Source organism: Carcharhinus amblyrhynchos, chromosome 5, assembly GCF_965287045.1.
Source record: "Carcharhinus amblyrhynchos chromosome 5, sCarAmb.v2.hapA, whole genome shotgun sequence".
NCBI classification, from domain to species: domain Eukaryota; kingdom Metazoa; phylum Chordata; class Chondrichthyes; order Carcharhiniformes; family Carcharhinidae; genus Carcharhinus; species Carcharhinus amblyrhynchos.
In genome coordinates this window covers 60,439,021-60,462,057 of record NC_137328.1, presented here as the reverse complement: position 1 = coordinate 60,462,057, position 23,037 = coordinate 60,439,021, and the positions used below count along the sequence as shown (strand labels likewise).

General features: G+C 42.6%; 1 protein-coding gene across 1 annotated transcript in view; it reads right to left on the bottom strand.

Moving 5' to 3' along the window:
- LOC145343064 (guanine nucleotide-binding protein subunit alpha-14) overlaps positions 1 to 23,037 on the bottom strand; it is a 168,968-nt gene that overhangs the window by 80,561 nt on the left and 65,370 nt on the right. Inside the window, exon 2 of the mRNA XM_080188881.1 lies at positions 2,096 to 2,280. Coding sequence (XP_080045007.1) covers positions 2,096 to 2,280 — 185 coding nt within the window. The remainder of the gene's footprint in view (positions 1 to 2,095; positions 2,281 to 23,037) is intronic.

Below are 23,037 nucleotides of genomic sequence, written 5' to 3'. Positions count from 1 at the left end.
TTACCCTACAATCAGCCCCCTCCTCCAGATCGTCTATGTAAATGGTAAGCAGTTGAGGCCCCAGCACCGATTCCTGCGGCACTCCACTAGTCACCAACTGCCAACCAGGAAAGCGTCCATTGATTCCAACTCTCTGCTTTCTGTTAGATAACCAATCCTCAGTCCACGCTAACACTTTACCCCCAACTCCGTGTACCCTAACCTTCTGCAGCTGTGAGGCACCTTTTCGAACGCTTTCTGGGAATCCAAAAACACCACATCCACCGGTTCCCCTCTGTCTACCGCACTAGTCACATCTTCATAGAAATCCAATAAATTCGTCAAACACGACTTCCCCTTCACGAATCCATGCTGCATCTGCTTGATCAAACCATTCTTTTCTAGGTGCCCTGCTATTTCTTCTTTGATGATGGATTCTAGCATTTTTCCAACTACGGACGTTAAGCTAACCAGCTATAATTCCTTGCCTTTTGTCTGCTACTTTTTTTAAACAGCGGCGTAACATTAGCTGTTTTCCAATCCTCTGGCACTTCCCCAGAGTCCAGCGAATTTTGATAAATAATTACTAAGGCATCTGTTATTACTTCTGCCATTTCTTTCAGAACCCCGGGATGCATTCCATCCGGTCCCGGGGACTTGTCTACCTTCAGTCCCATTAGTCTACCAAGTACTACCTCTCTAGTAACAGTAATTGTATTAAGGACCTCATCTCCTACCTTCCCTCTATCTTTAATATTCGGAAAGCTATTTGTGTCCTCCTCCGTGAAGACCGACACAAAAAAATAATTTAAAATCTCAGCCATTTCCTCGTTAACCACTGTTAAATCCTCCCCTCATCCTCCAAGGGTCCAACATTCACTCTAGTCAGTTTCCTCTTCTTTATATATTTGTAAAATCTTTTACTATCATTTTTTATATTTAGAGCTAGTTTAGCTCCATACTCTATCTTTCCTTTCTTTATCGCTTTCTTAGTCATTCTTTGTTGTTTTTTAAATCTTTCCCAATCTTTTGCATGCAACAATTATTTGCTTGTTTATAGCCCGCTCCACCTCAAAATTATTATTTGGGAGCCTATAGACCACACCTGCCAGTGACTTCCTCCCCTTACTATTCCTTATCTCCACCCACAACAATTCCACATTTTGCTCTTTGGACCCTATATCTTCTCTTACTACTGTCCTGATATTATCCTTTATTAACAGAGCAACCGACCTCCTTTTCCTTCTGTCTATCCTTCCTAAATGTCTGATACCCCTGGATATTTAGTTCCTAGTCTCGGTCACCCGCAACCACGTTTCTGTAATGGCCACCAGATCATACCCATTTGTGCTGATTTGTGCCATCAGCTCATTCACTTTGTTTCAAATGTTTTGTGCATTCAGGTAGAGTGTCTTTATACCAGCCTTTATCTGGACCTTATTTGTAGAAACGCTACTAACCTCTCTCGTGCCCCCTACTCCTTTAGTTAGTGGGACATTCTCAACATTAACCTGCAAATGTACCCTCCCCTTTACTTTAGGTTTTGTAATTTCCCCTACCCCTGCACATCCCCCCCACCCCCCCGCCCCACTAATTATTTTACACTCTCCTTCAAAACTAAGTTGTATATTGGATTCTTATTGTAGAAGCTAAAACATCAAACATTAGGTCTGTCTCAAATATTCTCTCACTAGACTTGACATTGAGACACAGTCACATGAACAGGTAGTTGCTTTTAATTTACATCTAGTTCATCAATAACCTTTAACATCAATGAATCCTGTCCTCGGTATTAGCCCCCAAGCTTCCTCACAGCTCTTATCAGCAACATGGCATTGTAGGAGGTTACACTGGTTACATGGGTTGTGTCAACAAAACATGCCTAGTAAAATATTTAAAAGAAATAAATGGAACATTTTGAAAAATCCTTAAATCTTGGATATCTTTTAGAAATTTGCATTGACTTTAGACTTCACTGAATGTAAGAATAATAAGATTATTGCAACTACTGGTCAGCTGATTCAAGATCTTTAATCACAATAGAAGGGATCCTGCATTACAATCTGGTGTGAGTATTTCAAAGAGATGATTGAGCAGAACAGAAAAATAAACATACCACATTTTGCTCATTCTTGTATTGCACCCGGAGCGTGTCCATAGCTCTGATCATCGCCTGCATTGCAGTGAATATGTTCTGAAATACGAGCTTTGTGAAATTTTTCCTGTCTTCATCTGAGTAGCCATCTCCATGGATGATTCTCATCTGCTTAATAAATGTGCTCTTGCCACTTTCACCAGTACCTAAAGGCAAACAAAGAACACAGCATAAGGCCACAGGCATACTAGCCTACGAACTTTTGGATGATCTCAAACCCACAACACAAAACCTATCACCCCAACAACCGCATTCTTGATTACTTGCCCATTCTTTACATAAAGTGTGCCAAAAGTGGATAAAAATACTTTGTTCTCCAGCAGAATGTCCCCCATGCAAGTAAGCACATTTTCCAGAATGTACATAATACTGAAGTTGCTCAATGATAATTTTCAAAATGCAGCCCTAGACATTTAGCAGAAAACTTAAAATAAACGGTTTGGTGCAATGTTATTGGGTTCATGCTAACTTCATGGACTGTAACCATCTGAACCACAAAGTAAGATTAGCCCCAAAAAAGTTAATTTTCAAAACACATTATGCGTAGTAGAGAGGAATCAGTCAACATATGTTTGATGGTGTTTATTGATAATCTATCTCAAGCCTGCCACCAGGAAATCATGCAACTATCTGCATCAAGTTATGAGGCACATGATATCATAATGAACAAGTTATATGTACATTTATCTTCGCCATACTAAGCTAAGCCAAATTGTAAGTTATTATTCAAAACATTATTTGCTGCCAAACAGTACGTGCCACAAGCTGACAGAGACAACATCCTTATGCAAACAAGAAATAGTAGCACCGAAACAAATATTGTACTCCCAAAAAAATGATCAGGCCTAGTTCAGCATGCTAACTTCAATTACTGTTTCATTTTTGTTTTATATTTTCCCAACATAATAAACACCCCATTATTATTCATTCTATTTTAGCATCAAATTTGATCAATGTAATATTGAAACATTGATTTCTTACATAAATGTCACTGTTTTCCTGCAAGTCTTCCTGCAAATTCAGTATAAACACAAGGTAACAAGATGGTCATAAAATTGGGATCAGTAGCACTGCTGGTATGGAAGCAAAGAACAATACACAACACACTGATGACTACCCCAACTGTGACCCAAACATGTGCCCATATTGGGAAGGGCACTTGCGCAGACATGTTGCACGTGCACCAAAAGTGCACTGCTGTCACTACTGGTCCTACTGATTTGATGCAAGCTTTCCTAACTTTAACAGCTTAGGTCTACTGAACACGTGTTAATCACTTAGCTGAAGAAGGGATTCACAACTCGCACTATTTAAAGGAACAATCTTCCAGACTGCAGTTGAGGTGCTTTTCACTTCACTGCAGCAAAGTTTCCAGAAGTACTAATGCTGGGGTTTGGAAGTCTGTTGGTGAATTGGTGCATCCATTCTGGAAGGGCAGCTTGGCCCCCAAACACACCAGGTCTACCACAGGTCTAAGGCTTTAGTTTGAGCAAAGCTCTGTGAAAGTGGTGGAGGAGGAGGACTCTCCAACAGAAGGCTCAAACCCACTGACAGAGATCAGTTCTCATTTCTCCACCTTACCCAGCAGCAATGCCTTAGATTCAACAATGTGATCACAGAGCTGTGTCACCTCCTTCAAGAGGGCCTCACATCAGCCAGTGGCTGTAAAAGTCACAGTCTCATTAAACTTGTACACAATTAGATTATTCCAATTGGGAGTAGATGACATAAAGAACATTGTGGTGCATCATTCATTGCCACATTTAGGCTGCCTCCCAGAGGCCCAGCATGCAAAAGGAGAACATTAACTGATGTTGTCTGAGAGAAGGGAGAAGCAGGATGAGAAGGCACGGTTTAATCAGGGAGAACCACTCCTCACAGGGCAGAATGCCATCGACTTTGCACACATGGCTCTATGGGTTTCCTATGTATTCAAGGAGAGGGAAGAACCAGAATGATAGGATAGGAGACAAGGGATACTCATGGAACACTCAGCTGATGATCCATCACTACCAGCCAACCATGAGGACAACGGGCATATGATGAAAGCCAAACAACAAACAGAATCAATACAGGTGGTGTACTGTATTAAGACACTGCATGGCAGATGTTGCCGCACAGCTGGGTCATGGATTTAGCTACTGCTTCCATGTTTGAATGGATGAATTCAAAACTGCATGAAAGGTCTGCGCCAAGTTGAAGCTGGGTGGCATCATGCCCTCTAACTTTGTTTGGAAGGTCAGCCAGTGCTCCAAGTATCTCAGTGCGTATCATCAATATCCTCTGGTCTGCTGGCCCATCATACCCATTAAAGTCCTCGACTGAGTCCACTGTAGCAAGACTTAGTGATCTCGGGTTCCAGTGAACTGGCAAGCAAGCTATTCTTTCCCCTTGGACTTGATGTAGCCTCTTAAATGTCTGGTGATTCACCACATACACTTCCCAACTCTCTACTACCCTCTGAAGTACACACAAGACAAGATTTTCCGACCAGCTCAACCCAAATCCGGAAAATCCCACCCAAGGTCAATGGAACTGTTCATGATCCATGTGCCACCCAATACGATTTCCATGGTGGGCGGGGTGGCAAAAATTCCAGCCACAGTGGCAGCATCTGATTTGGTGGAAGTGTGTCAGTCAAGTGACCGTGCTTCTTCGTTACTGGAGTGTTACTCTCTTTCCAGGCAGCCATTTTTTGGTACCAGAAAGCAGAGCTCTGACAAAGAGTCATCCAAACTCGAAACGCTGGCTCTGTTCTCCCTCCACAGATGCAGTCAGACCTGCTGGGAGTTTCCAGCATTTTCTGTTTTTACATCTTTTCTCCAATATTCAGTACAGTTGCTCTGGTTTGATTCCAGTTTACCCTATCCATTTTAGCTAGAGCCTTCCCAACAATTACTTCTTCCCCCTTTGACACAGCCCATATCCTAAATGCAAATTGTTTCAAGATTATATTCTTCTTACAGAACTGTCATTGAAGATCAGACTGTGATATTTGTATATTCCAAAATTTAAATCACAAGCTGACCAAAATACACCAGTTTTAAATTATAGTTAAAATAATGAGACATCAGTCTGCATTGATTTATGATTCAACTACAGATATAAATTTATTCCACTTCAACTACAGAAAAAAAAACCAAACCAAGGCCAAGCACTGGATGATACAGGGAACAATTTCTGATGAGCTACCTGCCCTGTACATGCACCCTCCAGTAACCAGGTTTAGACAAATATTAGCAGAAGCCTGGAAGCAAATTACCTGCCTGGCTACCCTTGTGGCTGCAGATAGGGGAGCAAACATCTTTAGGAAGAAATAAAAATAATTTACAGTGGCACTCCCTTTAAAATCAAATAATGCAGGGGCTGGCAACTTATAAGAGAACAAGCTCTTAAAAATAAATTAACTTCACATCACAGTGTCTGAATAATCAACAGCCTTGGCAATAAAATATGTAAAAGAAAATACAGACTTATGTTTGGGAACCAATATGCTTAATTTTTTTTAGATTAAACCATTTTCTCTCTTTGCATTATTAAATCACTGAGCATTTGACAGACTTCTCAATGTTACTTTTATCAAACATCTATATGCAATTTGTTCAGCTATTGTACTTTCTTCCATGAGTAATTCAACTGGGTGCTCAATTCCCATTTAAAACTGCAACAGTTAATTTAGCCTGTGGAAAATGGAGTTGAAGCCAAAGATCACTCATAAGCATATTGAATAGTGAAGATGGTCTATAGAACTGCATGATCGACTGGTGCTCCTAATTATGTTGTTATAGAACATAGAACATTACAGCGCAGCACAGGCCCTTCGGCCCTCGATGTTGCGCCAACCAGTGGAACCAATCTAATGACCCTCTAACCTAAACTATTCCAATGTTATCCATATGGCTATCCACTGACCATTTGAATGCCCTTAAAGTTGGCGAGTCCACAACTGCTGCAGGCAGAGCATTCTACGCCCTTACTACCCTCTGAGTAAAGAGCCTACCTCTGACATCCGTCCTATAATTACCACCCCTTAATTTAAAGCTATGTCCCCTCGTGTTAGCTATCACCATCCGAGGAAAAAGACTCTCACTGTCCACCCTATCCAATCCTCTGATCACCCTGTATGCCTCAATTAGGTCACCTCGTAACCTTCTTCTCTCTAATGAAAATAACTTCAAGTCCCTCAGCCTTTCCTCATAAGACCTTCCCACCATACCAGGCAACATCCTGGTAAACCTCCTCTGCACCCTTTCCAATGCCTCCACATCTTTCTTATAATGCGGCGACCAGGACTGTATGCAATACTCCAAGTGCGGCCGCACCAGAGTTTTGTACAATTGTAACATGACCTCACGGCTCCAAAATTCAATCCCTCTACCAATAGAAGCTAACACACCGTACGCCTTCTCAACAACCTTATCAACCTGGGTGCCAACTTTCAGGGAGCTATGCACATGTACCCTGAGATCTCTCTGCTCGTCAACACTACTAAGAGTCCTTCCATTAGCCCTATGTTCTGTACTCCTTAACTTATGGTTGAACCTAGGACATTACCCTGAGGAACTCCTGCAGCTATAGCTAAGGATAGATTGCCCATTATTCCCATTAACTTCAGTTTTACTGGGGTTCCTTGATACCATAATAGGTCAAACGCTGTCTTCATGTCAAGCGCAGTCACTCTCACCTTAAGAATTCAGTTCATTGGTTTTGTTTGGGCCAATGGTATTATGAGGTCGGATGGAGTGTTCCCGGCATCACCTAAATTGAGAACTGATGAGCTCAGTAGCAATGTCAACACTCTATTTCATTAGTTTACTGACTGAATAGCCTGATGCGACAGTTACTGGCCCAATCAGAATTGCCATACTTTCTGCAGACAGGAAACACTCGAGCAACTTTCCATGCTAATGGTGTTGTAGCTGTACTGGAACAGCTTGGTGAGGGACCGCCTAGTTATGCAGCACGAGTCTTCAGCACAGGAGTTGAGATAAAGGGTCTATAGTCATTTCCAAATCCAGTGCCTTCTGCTGTTTCTTGCTAATACAACAAACATTTGACTATTCTAACAGTGCAACAAAAATCTTGGAAAAATGGGGATGGTGGAGGTGAACTAGGCAAACTGATTCCTACCAATGGAATTTCTTGAAAATAACCACCTTGCAGCTCTCTGATCAGCAATTAGCTGATAAAACATTTAAGTAACTGGCCCAAATCTTCTGATCCCAATTGCACCCAATGCTGAGACATGGATGCAAAAGATTTGCAATGTCATCAGAAGTTCTGGAGAGCTGACCACACTGAACTTCTGGTTCACCAGAAATGGTTCTGTGAGAGCCCTTGTTGATGATTTCCTGGGATCTAAAAGTTTGGACTGTTTACTTGATACTTGTATAGTAATTTTCCACCCTGATTTATAAGCGCAGTTCCAGCAGGTATAAAACATGCTCAGAGTAAAATATTAGTTCAATTTTGACTGAACAGAGCGTCTCAATCTATCTTATGCAACATCTCCCATTCATTCAGTTTGTATAAATATGGTACATTCACATTAGAAACATCTATTATTACATCACCTGGTGGATCTTTCGAGCCATTCCGGATGGTGCAGAAGCAATCTACATCAATAGTTCTGACAACATATGTATTTCCTAAATTCTGATGCTAAAATCACAAGTACTATTTAACTAGTCAATAGTTACATCATTACAGGCTTTCTGTTGTGCCTCTGAACATTTAGGAATATTCTGAATTATTTTAAGTATGCTGGATTAATTTTCGAATTCCATCATTCTAGGCAAACATGGTGGCCAAATTGTACCCAGCAAGATCCTCACAGCGCCAGAGGCTAAGGCTCATTCCAGCTTGGGTCACCGTCTGCACGTTCTCCTCATGACTGCGTGAGCTTCTTCCAGGTGCCCTGGTTTCCTCCCACAGTCCAAAAGACATGGTTAGGTGCACTGGCCATGCTAAATTCTCCTCAGTGTATCCGAACAGGCACCAGAGTGTGGTGACCAGGGGATTTTCACAGAAACTTCATTGCAATGTTAATGTATGCTTACTTGTGACAATAATAAATAAATAAAAATCGCACAAAAACAATTCATCTGGTCTTACATACATTGATGTTTGTGGGACCTTGCGATATGTGCAATGGTTGCTGCGTCTCTAATATTACAGCGGTGGCTTTCCTTCTGAAGTACTTCATTGGCTGGAAAACACTGGGGCATTACAAGTCATTGGGGTTTCACGGTGGCACAGTAGTTAGCACTGCTGCCTCACAGTTCCAGGGACGTGGGTTCGATTCCCAGTTTAGGTCTGTGTGGAGTTTGCACACATTCTCGTGTCGGTGTGGAGAGCACCAGCTTTCTCCCACAGTCCAAAAGGTGTGCAGGTTAGTTTGATCAGCCATGCTAAATTGCTCCTTAGTGTCCCAGGATGCATATGTCAGAGGGATTAATGGGGCAAATATGTGGGATTTTGGGGATGGGGCCTGGGTAGGATTGTTGTTGGTGCAGACTCGATGGGCCGAATGACCTCCTTCTCCAGTGCAGGGGGATCTGTGATTCTAAGATCTAACACACAACAAATAAATGAAATGTTGACATTGCTGAAGGGCCTGAGAAATTCACAAGGACACCAAGAGAAATTCACAAAGACTCCCCATTCTCTCAAATGATCACCAGGTAATCTTTTATAACTGCCTGGTTTAATTTTCATTCAAAAAGCAAATCTCTAACATTGCTCAGTACTATACTGGCCTACCAGTCTAGGTTACATTTTCAAGAATGACAAGAAAGAAGTTTTCCAAGCTGACCTAGTAATGAAACTGAAGTACAATCATCATAAGGCAACATTTGTCGAAAACCTTCATCCTGGTTCGTAGATGGGATTCTCTGGTGTTACTGAAAGTGAATGCAGTTTTGGTTGAAACACCAAATTCTCCGTTTTCACTTACTGTGGGGCAGCCATGGACGAGATTGGAGAATCCTGCCCATTGTTTTCCTTTCTTACAAAGACACTTTACAAATGCATGTTGGTGTAGAAGATTTTGGACCACTTCCACTGTATCGCACGAACCTCCTTACACTTCGTAACTAGGAGTTCACTGAGATTCTGTTCCACAGCTACATGGTAGAAAGTCTAGAAGAGCATTGATTTCTTTGGCAGACTAGAGCCTCCAGGGGCCTGCTGCACTGTAGGGATTCTGGAGCCAAAAAGTTTATAAACTGTCATGGCTCTTAAATAATGGATCATAGTGATTTCAATTTAATTTATACTTAATGGTACTTAATTATTATTCAGCTGAGCTGTTATAATATTTAAAGGCTGAACTGTAATGTTTTAGTTCAACATATTAACAACTCTGAAAGATTTATTAGACCAGTTCTCCTCAATAAGCTTTAATCCATAAAAGGGAAGTCACAGAAGTGTGGAGGAGGGACAAATGCTGGTGAAGGGCAGATAAGACCTGTTAAATGCCACGCATGTTTAAATCACCAGTTCTCTAAAAACAAAATGAATAATTAGGCTGCAGTTGTCAGTTCTTCTTCAGTTCTCTGCCTGAAGGTAAGTCCAACCCACAAAACTATGATCTCCAACAATGGTAGGGCAAAGAAGCAGGTTACAAATCCACACCAGCTGGAAACAGGATTGAGCCCCATGCTGTTCACACCAATCTGATTCACACCAGTCTAGCAGCCAACTCAGCTGTGGCAACATACACCTTAACATTCATGTTGTAGCCTGCTGCAATGGATAGTGATTCTGAAATCTCCAATTTCTTTCCATCACGAAGCTGATTAGGAATCTCTCCCACTCTTACTGCCTGGTCAATGCTGGAAAAAAATTACAAAATGATATCATTTGGCTACATTGTGTGCACGCCTTCATTGGCAAGAGCAGGGTGGTGAAGAAGGTATTCGGCAACCTTGGTTGCACTGCTAAGAACACTGAATACAGGAGTTGGGATGTCTTGAAGTTGTACAAGACATTAATAAGGCCACACTAGGAAAACTATGTACAGTTCTTGTCACCCAATTTAGAAAGGATAGTATTAAAGTAGAAAGAGTGCAGAAAAGGTTTACTAGGGTGCCACCAGGACTTGATGGTTTGAGTTGGAAGGAGAAGCCGGATAGACTGGGACTTTTTTCCTGGAACATGAGGGGCTTAGGGGTGATATTATAGAGATCTATGAAATAATGAGGAGCGTAGGTAGATAAGGTAGATAGTTCATATATTTTCCCAAAAGTAGGGGAGTCTGAAACTAGAGGGCATGTGCTTAAGGTAAGAGGGCAGAGATACAAAAAGGTTCCAAGGGGCAATTTTTTGACTCAGGCGATGAGAGTGTCTAGAACAAGCTGCCAGAGGCAGTAGTAGAGGCAGGTATAAATTTGTCTTTTAAAAAGTATTTAGACAGTTACATGGGTAAGATGGGTATAGAGGGATATGGGCCAAATGCAGGCAATTGGGACTGGCTTAATGGTAGAAACTAGGTGACAAGGACAAGTTAGGTCGAAGGGCCTGTTTCCATGCTGTAAATCTCTATGACTCTTAGACCTCCCATTCCTAATGCTGTAACAGACCAAAAGACAGACAAAGTGCTGGATTTTCACTGAGTCAGGTCAACTCTCGAGGCCTGCAAAAATGAGCAGGCAGGATGCCGAATGGGGAAGTTCCACTCCCTTTTCAAACAGATCAATTTTTTTTCCCTCACAAGAGGAAGAGGGTGGCATGCGAATTGCACAGGCTGGAAACCTGATCTCAGCAGGTCCATGTGAAATGAGTGCTGCATTCAAAGAGGTCCCATTTTCACTATTTCCAATGAAACCAGACATGTTCACCAGAAAAATGAGGTGTAGAAATGGAACCTGTGCATAGGAACACTCTCAGTGGCAATCAACACAATTCTGAGAGATGGTAAGCCTACCTCTAAATCTAACCATAGAACCATAGAAAATTACAGCTCAAACAGGCCTTTTGGCCCTTCTTGTCTGTACCGAACCATTTTTTGCCTAGTCCCACTGACCTGCACTTGAACCATATCCCTCCACACTCCTCTCATCCATGTACCTGTCCAAGTTTTTCTTAGATGTTAAAAGTGACCCCACATTTACCACTTTATCCGACAGCTCATTCCACGATCCCACCACTCTCTGCGTGAACAAGCCCCCCTAATATTCCCTTTAAACTTTTCTCCTTTTACCCTTAACCCATGCCCTCTGGCTTTTTTCTCCCCTAGCCTCAGTGGAAAAAGCTTGCATTCACTCTATCTATACCCATCAAAATCTTATACACCTCTATCAAATCTCCCCTCATTCTTCTACACTCCGGGGAATACAGTCCTAATCTATTCAATCTTTCTCTGTAACTCAGCTTCTCAAGTCCCGGCAACATCCTTGTGAACCTTCTCTGCACTCTTTCAAACTTACGTACATCCTTCCTGTAACTAGGTGACCAAAACTGTACACAATACTCTAAATTCGGCCTCACCAATGCCTTATGTAACCTTACCATAACACTCCAACTTTTATACTCGATACTCCAATTTATAAAGGCCAATGTACAAAAAGCACTCTTTACGACCCTATCCACCTGTGACGTCACTTTTAGGGAATTCTGTACCTGTATTCCCAGATCCCTCTGTTCAACTGCACTCTTCAGAGTCCTATCATTTAGCCTGTATGTTCTACTTTGGTTTGTCCTTCCAAAGTGCAATATCTCACACTTGTCTGCGTTAAATTCCATTTGCCATTTTTCAGCCCATTTTTCTAGTTGGTCCAAGTCCCTCTGCAAGCTTTGAAAACCTTCCTCACTGTCCACTACACCTCCAATCTTTATATCATCAGCAAATTTGTTGATCCAATTTACCACATTATCATCCAGATCATTGATGTGGACGACAAACAACAATGGACCCAACACCGATCCCTGCGGCACTCCACTAGTCACAGGCCTCCACTTAGAGAAGCAATCCTCCATAACCACTGTCTGGCTTCTTCCATTCAGCCAGTGTCTAATCCAATTTACAACCTCCCCCTCCCTCTACACCTGGCGACTGAACCTTCCTAACTAACCTTCCATGAGGGACCTTGTCAAAGGCCTTGCTGAAATCCAGGTAGACAACATCCACCGCCTTCCCTTCATCCATTTTCCTGGTGACCTCCTCGAAAAACTCTAATAGATTGGTCAAACATGGGGAGTACGTCTAACGTGTACTCCCTGGCTGTATTCAAACTTATACATTCAGATTCCAACAACACTATTTCCATAAGCACTTATCAGTTTATTTGCCACTTTGTGGCATGGTGACACAGTGGTTAACACTGCTGCCTCAGTGCCAGGGACCCGGCTTCAATTCCAGCCTTAGATCACTGTCTGTGTGGATTTTGCACATTCTCCCAGTGCCTCCCACAGTCCAAAAGGTGTGCATGGTAGGTAGATTGGACATCCCTTAGTGTTCCAAGATGTGTAGGTTAGGGGTAAATGTGTGGGGTAATGGGGATAGAGTGGGGCGGTTGAGATCAGTAAGATGGTCCATCGGAGAGTCAATGCAGACTCAATCGGCCGAATTGTCTTTTTCCTGTTAAGCCCACACTTGAAAAGGAAAGCACATTACTTCTCCAATACAAAAGGATTGTATCCCCTTTTGCATACAGTCATAAATGGGAGATACATAATGTCCAGTAAAGCAGTTAATTAGAAATTCCCTATCCACAAAAGAATCAGAAAAATACCTGAAAATCATCCTGAAAGCAAAACACCCAAGTCCTGAACAAATATTAATAAAGTTCCGTTCAAAATTAAAAGTATATAACTAATTATTGCATGGAAAGACTGCTGTAAACCAGAGGCAATCAGAAATACAATAAAATCTGTTGCAGACTTACTTAACACCAAACACTAGCCCATTTTACTTACAGTATAGGAAGTGAAACTACGTGGCAAATGAAAAATATCAGCTCACATAAATCTTTCTGCTGAGATATTTTAGAAGTCACAAAGAGCAGCAAATTGCATGGACAAAGACAAGTAGCATCATAAAGGCCTGCTCAATTAATCTTAATTGGGGAGAAAGACAAAACAACAGGAGAAAATGTTTTAAACACACACAAGTGTGCAACAGTTTCTTGAATCTGCTTGTTACTTAGAAATAAAGTCTTACTGCCATTAGACTAGGCACAAATACCACAACGGTTTAGACTAAAGGTGGACCAAGAGCTACAGGGATTGGAAATTCAATCCTCAATCTTTTCATATAATTTTATTTATTATTTTTCACTTTCTTCCAATTTGGAATCTTATGAGCCAGAGATTTGGAAAGACAATTTTTAACACTACTGGTGGATAAATCCTCAAATCACAACACCAAGATTAAACTAGCTACATATTCAAACTCATAGGTTTGTAGAAATGACCTCCATGTCTGGGCATATCAGTTTAGGTGTGATTCAACACAATCTTATCCAAACAGACTATAGCATTTCTGCTAATTTCCAAAGATGAATGAAATGGCTTTGATCATAAAACAAGTAGTTTCAGGCAAGAAACCTGTTTTGGCCTGTCTAGCCCACTCGCAGTATTTCCTTTGCAAATCCCTAACAACCCCGAACCCTATTTGTCGACGAGAACCTGTCCAGTTCCTTCACAAAGCTCATTAAGAAATCCTATTCAGTAACGTGTACCAACTTTGAATGAAAAATACTCTTTCACTTTTTGTCATCTAATTTGTACTTTTGAACTTGTGCTTGAATTCTGTAAACCAGCAGAGTTTGATTTGATTTTAATTTATTATTGTCACATGTACTTACAGTGAAAAAGTATTGTTTCTTGCATGTTATACAGACGAAGCATAACGTTCATAGAGAAGGAAACGAGACAGTGCAGAATGTCGTGTGCTAGGGTGTAGAGAGAGATCAACTTAATGCAAGATAAGTCTATTCAAAAGTCTGAAAGCAGCAGGGAAGAAGTTGTTGAGTCGGTTGGTATGTGACCTCAGACTTTTATCTTTTTCCCGACGGGAGGAGGAGGAAGAGAATGTCCGGTGTGCGTGGGGTCCTTAATTATGCTGGCTGCTTTGTCGAGGCAGCGGGAAGTGCATAAAGAGTCAATGAATGGGAAGCTAGTTTGCTTGATGGATTGGGCTACATTCATGACCTTTTGTAGTTCCTTGCGGTCTTGGGCAAAGCAGGAGCCATACCAAGCTGTGATACAACCAGAAAGAATGTTTTCTATGGTGCATCTATAAAAGTTGGTGAGAATCGTAGCTGACATGCAAAATTTCTTTAGTCTTCTGAAAAAGTAGATGCATTGATCGGCTTTCTTAACTATAATGTCGACATGGGGGGTGTGCCAGGACAGATTGTTGTTGATCTGGGCACCTAAAAACTTGAAGCTGTCGGCCCTTTCTACTTTGTCCCCGTTGACGTAGACAAGGGCATGTTGTCGTTTGCGCTTCCTGAAGTCGATGACAATGTCAACCAAATGGAGATTGAGAGAGAGATTATTGTTGCTGCACCAGTTCACCAGATTCTCTATTTCATTCCTGTACTCTGTCTCGCCATTGTTTGAGATCCAACCAACTACAGTGGTGTTATCAGCAAACTTGAAAATCAAATTGGAGTGGAACTTGGGCATACAACCATTAGGTGCATTTGGAGTATAGTAGGGGGCTGAGAACGCAGCCTTGAGAGACACCGGTGTTCAGGATGATCGAGGAGGAAGTGTTGTTGCCTATCCTTACTGATTGTGGTCTGTGAGTTAGGAAGTTCAGAATCCAGTTGCAAGGGAGATGCCGAATCCCAGGCCACAGAGTTTGGAGATGAGGTTCGTGGGAATAATAGTGTTGAAAGTTGAGCTGTAGTCAGTAAATAGGAGTCTAACATTGGTATCCTTATTATCTAGATGTTCCAGGATTGAGTAAAGGGCCAGGGAGATGGCGTCTGCGTCGGACCTGTTGTGGCGGGAGGCAACTGTCGCGGATCCAGGTAGTCCGGGAAGCTGGAATTGATTTGTGCCATGACTGGCCTTTCAAAGCACTTCATAATGATCACAGCCACTGGCCGATGGTCATGAAGGCACACTGCTTGGTTTTTCTTAGGTACCGGGATGATGGACATCTTCTTGAAGCAGTTAAGGACCACAAATTGTTGTAAAGAGCCGTTGAAGATGTCTGTGAATACCCCCGCCAGCTGATCCCCGCAGAATCTGAGTGCTTGTCCGGGTACCCCCCTCAGGGCCAGTTGTTATTCATGGGTTGACCTTCAAGAAGACAGCTCTGACATCTGAAATGGTGACCCCAGTTATAGGTTCACCCATCGCTCCCAGAGTGGAGGGCATATTCTCACTGACCTCTTGCTCAAAATGGGCCTAGAATGCATCAGGAAGGAGTGCATTGGAGCTGGCAATTTTACGTCTTCATCTTGTAGCCTGTTATGTCTTGCAGGCCTTACCAAAGTTGAAGGGGGTTGGTGTGGTTAGCCTGGGATTCTAGCTTAGTCTGGTACCATCTTTTGGCATCTTTGATGGATCTTCTTAGATCGTATCTGGCTTTCTTGTACAGATCAGTGTCACCTGATCTGAACGCCTCAGGCTGGACTTCAGCAAGTAGGGAATACCCCTGCTCATCCATGATTTCCGGTTGGGAAACACATGGATTTGCTTCTTTGGCACACGGTCTTCTATACGCTTACTAATGAAGTCAGTTACTGTAGTGGGGTACTCGTTCAGGCTGGTTGCAGAGTTTTTAAATACTGGCTAGTCCACTGACTCCAAGCAGCCCTGTAGAAGATCATCCAATTCCTCAGGCCAACACTACACAACTTTCCTTGAAGGATTCTCCTGCTTCAGTTTTTGCTTGTAAGCTGGGAGCAGGAGCACAGCCTTGCGGTCTGATTTTCCAAAGTATGGGCAGGCGATAGGACAGCAGGCATGTTTGATATTTGTGCAGCAGTGTTCCTAGTGGAACAGGAGGCGTGTTGGTGGTAACTTGGTGTACCCCCTTGAGCTTGGCCTGATTGAAGTCCTTTGCCACAATTATTACATGAGAGTTGTTTGGCCCTTGTATTACATTTGAGACACTATACTGCAGTAATCAAAATTTGACTAATGAGCAAAAGCAGTAATTGTTCATCAATATCGACAGTCGTTGTGAAGCTCATGTGATAGATTGGCAAATGGTTGGTAGATAACGAGTAGTAATATTAGTTGGTATCTGATTAGCAACATCCTGGTAAATCTCCTCTGCACTCTCTCCAAAGCCTCCACGTCCTTCTGGTAGCATGGCGCCAGAACTGGACGCAGTACTCCAAATGTGGTCTAACCAATGTTCTATACAGCTGCAACATCAGACTCCAGCTTTTATACTCTATACCCCGTCCTATAAAAGGCAAGCATGCCATATGCCTTCTCCGCCACCTTCTCCATCTGTGCTGTCACCTTCAAGGATTTGTGGACTTGCACACCTAGGTCCCTCTGTGTTTCTATACTCGTGATGGTTCTGCCATTTACTGTACAACTCCCCCTTACACTAGTTCTTCCAAAATGCATCATTTCGCATTTATCTGGATTAAATTCCACCTGCCATTTCTCCACCCAATTTTCCAGCCTATCCATATCCTGCGGTATTGTCCGACAACGTTCATTGCTATCAGCAAGTCCAGCCATCTTTGTGTCATCCGCAAACTTACTGATCACACCAGTTACACCTTCTTCCAGATCATTTATATACATCACAAATAGCAGAGGTCCCAGTACAGAGCCCTGCAGAACACCACTGGTCACAGACTTCCAGCCGGAGAAAGACCCTTCGACTGCTACCCTCTGTCTCCTGTACCACATTTGCTATCTTCAATCCTCTGGGACCTCACCTGTGTCCAATGAAGAGACAAAGATTTCTGTCAGAGGCCCAGCAATTTCATCTCTTGTCTCCCTGAGCAGTCTAGGATAGATGCCATCAGGCCCTAGGGATTTGTCAGTTTTAACGTTCCCAAAAAAACCTAACACTTCCTCCCTTGTAATGGAGATTTTCTCTAACGGGTCAACACCTCCCTCCAAGACACTCCCAGTCAACACGTCCCTCTCCTTTGTGAATACTGATGCAAAGTATTCATTTAGAATCTCCCCTATTCCCTTGGGTTCTAAGCATAATTCCCCTCCTTTGTCCTCGAGAGGTCCGATTTTTTGTCTGACAACTCTTTTGTTCCTAACATGTGAATAAGATGCCTTAGGATTCTCCTTAATCGTGACCTCTTTTTGCCCTTCTAACTCCACATTTGAGTTCTTTCCTACTTGCTCTGTATTCCTCCAGAGCTCCATCTGTTTTCAGTTGCCTGGACCTAACATACACCTCTCTTTTCTTTTTGATCAGATCCTCAATTTCCCTGGTTATCCACGGCTCTCGAATCCTACCTTTCCTATCCTTCCTTTTTACAGGCACATGCCTGTCCTGCGGCCTTATCGACTGTTCCTTAAAAGACTCTCACATGCCAGATGTGGACTTACCCTCGAACAGCCTCTCCCAATCAACAGCCATTAACTCCTGCCTAATCCGGCTATAGTTAGCCTTTCCCTAATTTAACACACTACCCGTAGGACAACACTCATCCTTGTCCATTACTATCTTAAAGTTAACAGAATTGTGATCGCTATTTGCCACATGTTCCCCTACTGAAACTCTGATGACCTGACCAGGCTCATTTCCCAGTACTAGATCCAGTATAGCCCCCTCTCTAGTTGGTCTATCTACATACTGTTCCAAAGAACCTTGCTGTACCCATTTTACAAATTCCTCCCCACCCACAGGAGTGGGATGGAATAATTTCCATTTGGCTGGACGGTTGCAGCCCCAAGAACGCTCATCATCCAAGACAAAGCAACCTGCTTCACTGAGATATAAATCTCTCTCCATCACTGATATATATGGAACATATTGCTGCCACTGTGCAAGGTGCATGGCAGAAACTCATCAAAACTCATTTAACAGCACCAGCCAAACCCATGACCACTACCTTCCAAAGGACATGGGCAGCAGCTGTACGGCGGTATGACCTCCACTGAAGCAAATAGCATTCAAAGGGAAATTTGAACTCCCAGTTATTGGCTGAAAGTGCATGTGAAGGTTTCATGTGATGAAAAAGCTTCAGCTGTATCAAATGATGAAAATACTGGTTGACCGAGTACCATTTTTCTGAGTAAGCAACTTGTACGTTAAACTATTGAAATAAAAAAAATCTTGTTATTTCTTTTAACTTCTCACAACTTAGTCTTCAAACTGAGTATGAGCTCATAACAACATTCTGTACACTGAACAACAGTCAACATTTCTTCTATTTAAGGTGCAGGCCTGGCTAATTTGATTTTGTTCTTGCTCTCTATCCTTCAGTTGCCTACAAATCACACAAGACCAAACCATAACCCATCTGTGATATGAATGATTTTAAAAGGAAAACTGATCTCAAAATGGCTTCCTCCCAATTTTTCCACATAGCATCAAGCAACACATTAGCTTTGTCTCTAAATAAATATGTTAATTCAGTTACCCAAGGTAAAAGGCAGTTGTGATCGAAGAAGTAAAAGGGATCTGCTCCAGTAAAACTTCTGTGTTTTGATCATTGTTAAGACCTATTTGGGACTTCAGGAGATGCAAGTTTCGCCTATTGTAGATTTAGAATCAGTTGTCCTTTTTCCTCAAGTCATAGAGTCACAAAAGTTTACAGCATGGAAACAGGCCCTTTGGCCCAACTTATCCAAGCAGGCCTTATTTTTTTAAAACCCCTAATCTAATTTCTTTTAAAATCCCTAACCCCTAAACTTTTAATATATAAAAGCTACTTACCTGGTAAAATCATTCTCATTGTTCGTCGGAACAAGCAGAGAGGAGTGATTTGTGGCAGGAGTGTAAAGGTAAGCGACTGACTATTTTTCTTAGTTTTCCCACGGGGTTTCTCTTTTTTTCACAAGTTTATTTAACAGTAAAGTGGAAGTAGGCTGAGGGGGTGACCTGGGAAGAGTTTGTTAGCACGCGAAGTTTAAAAAGCAGGCTGCACTGTACAGCAGGCAGAGTCGGTAGCGGGCAGCAGAGTGAGCAGGTAGCAGAGTGAGAGCTGCCTGCTACCGACTCTGCCAGCTGTACAGTGCAGCCTGCTTTTTAAACTTCGCGTGCTAACAAACTCTTCCCAGGTCACCCCCTCAGCCTACTTCCACTTTACTGTTACTTGGAAATGTGATGTGGTGGCCATTACAGAGACTTGGATGACTCGGGGTCAGAACTGGATACTTCTCGTGCCGGGTTTCAAATGTTTCAGAAGGGACAGGAAGGGAGGAAAAAGAGGTGGGGGAGTGGCACTGTTGATCAGAGATAATGTCACAGCTGTAGAAAAGGTGGACACCATGGAGGGATTGTCTACGGATCTCTGGGTGGAGGTTCGGAACAGGAAGGGGTCATTAACTTTACTGGGCGTTTTCTACAGGCTGGCCAATAGTAAAAGGGATGTTGAGGTGCACATAGGGAAACAGATCCTGGAAAGGTGTAATAATAAGAGTTGTCATGATGGAAGATTTTAATTTCACAAACATCGAATGGAATCTCCCTAAGGCAAGGGGTTTAGATAGGAGAAGTTTGTTAGGTGCATTCAGGAAGGTTTCTTGACACAATGTGGATAAGCCTACAAGAGAAGAGGCTGTACTTGATTTGGTATTGGGAAATGAACCTGGATAGGTGTCTGATCTCTCAGTGGGAGGGCATTTTGGGGATAGTGATCATAACTCTATCTCCTTTACACTGGCATTGGAAAGAGGTAGGACCAGACAAACTAGGAAAATGTTTAATTGTAGGAAGGGGAATTATGAGGTTATCAGGCAGGAAATTAGAGGCATAAATTGGAAAGAGGTTTTCTTAGGGAAATGTACAGAAGAAATGTGACAAATTTAAGGAATATTTGTCTGGAGTTCTGTACAGCAACGTTCCAATGAGACAGGGAAGTTATGGTAGGCTAAAAGAACCGTGGTGCACGAAAGCTGCAATGAATTTAGTCAAGAAGGAAAGCTTACAAAACGTTCAGGGAGCTAGATAATGCTAGAGATCTAGAAAAGTATACGGCTAGTAGGAAGGAACTTAAGAAGGAAATTAGGAGAGCCAGAAGGGGTCATGAGAAGACCTTGGCAGACAGGATTAAGGAAAACCCCAAGGCTTTCTACAAGTCTGTGAAGAGCAAGAGGATAAGGCGTGAAGGAATAAGACCTATCAAGTGTGACGGTAGGAAAGTTTGTACAGAACCAGTAGAAATTACAGAAGTACTCAATGAATACTTTACTTCAGTATTCAGAGTGGAAAAGGATCTTGGTGATTGGAGTGCAGACTTACAGCAGACTGAAAAGACTGAGTATGTAGACATTAAAAAAGTGGATTGTTGGAGCTTTTGAAAAGCATCAAGTTAGATAAGTCGCCGGAACGGTGTGGGATGTACCCCAGGTTACTGTGAGAGGTGAGGGAAGAGATTGCTGAGCCGCTGGCAATGATCTTTGCGTCATCAATGGAGACAGGAGTGGTTCCGGAGGATTGCCGATGTGGTTCCTTTATTCAAGAAAGGGAGAAGAGATAGCCCAGGAAATTAATCGACCAGTGAGTCTAACCTCAGTGGCTGGTAAGTTGATGGAGAACATCACGAGAGACAGGATTTATGAACAGTTGGAGAGTTATAATAATATCAAGAATAGTCAGCACAGCTTTGTCAAAGGCAGATCATGCCTTACAAGCCTGACTTTTTTGAGAATGTGTCTAAACACATTGATGAAGGAAGAGCAGTAGATGTGGTTTTTATGGACTTCGGCAAGACGTTTGATAAGGTGCCCCACGCAAGGCTTATTGAGAAAGTGAGGGGGCATGGGATCCAAGGGGACATTGGTCTGTGGATTCAGAACTGGCTTGCCCACAGAAGGCAAAGAGTGGTTGAAGATGGGATTTTTTCTGCATGGAGGTCAGTCACCAGTGGAGTGCCCCAGGGATCTGTTCTGGGACCCTTGCTCTTTGTGATTTTTATAAATGACCTGGAGGGATGGGTTGGTAAGTTTGCTGATGACACAAAGGTTAGAAGTGTTGTAGATAATGTGGAGAGATGTCAGAAGTTGCAGTGACACATTGATAGGATGCAAGACTGAGCGGAGAAGTGGCAGATGGACTTCAACCAGATAAGTGTGTGGTTATTCATTTTGGCAGGTCAAATAGGATGACAAATTATAATGTTAAGGGTAAGACTCTTGGCAGTGTGGAAGATCAGAAGGATCTTGGGGCCCGGGTTCATGAGACGCTCAAAGCAGCTTCGCAGGTAGAGGCTGTGGTTAAGAAAGCGTATGGTGTACTGGCCTTCATCAATCGAGGAATTGAGTTTAGGAGTCGGGAGATAATGCTGCAGCTGTATAAAACTCTGGTCAGACCCCACTTGGAGTACTGTGCTCAGTTTTGGTCACCACATTACAAAAAGGATGTGGAAGCCATAGAAAGGGTGCAGAGGAGATTTACAAGGATGTTGCCTGGATTGGGTGGCATGTCCCATGGGGATAGGTTGAGAGAGCTCGGTCTTTTCTCCTTGGAGAGACGAAGGATGATTCAGTGGATTCTCAGAGGCATTTTCCCAGGGCTGAAATGATTGCCACAAGAGGACACAGGTTTAGGGTGCTGGGGAGTAGGTACAGAAGAGATGTCAGGGGTAAGTTTTTCACTCAGAGGGTGGTGGGTGTGTGGAATCGGCTGCTGGCGGTGGTGGTGGAGGTGGATTCAATAGGGTCTTTTAAGAGACTTCTGGATAAGTACATGGAACTTAGTAAGGTAGAGGGTTATAGGTATGCCTAGTAGGTAGGGACATGTTCGGTGCAATTTGTGGGCCAAAGAGTCTGTGCTGTAGTTTTTCTATGTTTCTAATCCCAATTGCCTGCATCTGGCACATATGTCTCTATACTCATCGTACCCATGTAACTATCTAAATGCTTTATAAAAGATAAAATTGTACCCGTCTCTACTACTACTTCTGGCAGCTTGTTCCAGACATTCACCACCCTCTGTATGAAAAAATTGCCCCTCTGGATACTTTTGTATCTCTCCCCTCTTACCTTAAACCTATGCTCTCGAGTTTTAGACCCCCCTACCTTTGGTAAAAGATATTGACTATCTAGCTGATTTATGCCCCTCATTATTTTATAGACCTCTATAAAATCACCCCTCAGCCTCCTACGCTCCAGAGAAAAAGGTCCCAGTCTATCCAGCTTCTCCTTATAACTCAATCCATCAAGTCCCGGTAGTATCCTAGTAAATTTTTTCTGCACTCTTTCTAGTTTAATAATATCCTTTCTATAATAGGGTGACCAGAATTGCTCACAGTATTCTAAGTGTGGCCTTACCAATATCTCATACAACTTCAACAAGACATTCTAATTCCTGTATTCAATGTTCTGACCAATGAAACCAAGCATGCCGAATGCCTTCTTCACCACCCTGTCCACCTGTGGCTCCACTTTCAAGGAGCTATGAACATGTACTCCTAGATCTTTTTGTTCTGTAACTCTCCCCAGTGTCCTACAATTAACTGAGTAAGTCCTGCCCTGGATCAATCTACCAAAATGCATCACCTCACATTTGTCTAAATTAAACTCCATCTGCCATTCGTCAGCACACAGGCCCAATTAATTAAGATCCTGTTGGAATTCACTGTCCACTATGCCACCAATCTTAGCGTCATCTGCAAACTTACTAACCATGCCTCCTATATTCTCATCCAAATCATTAACATAAATGATAAATAACAGTGGACCCAGCACTGATCCCAGAGGCACACCGCTGGTCACAGGCTCCAGTTTGAAAAACAACTCTCTACAATCACCCTCCGGCTTCTGTCAAGAAGCCAATTCTGTATCCA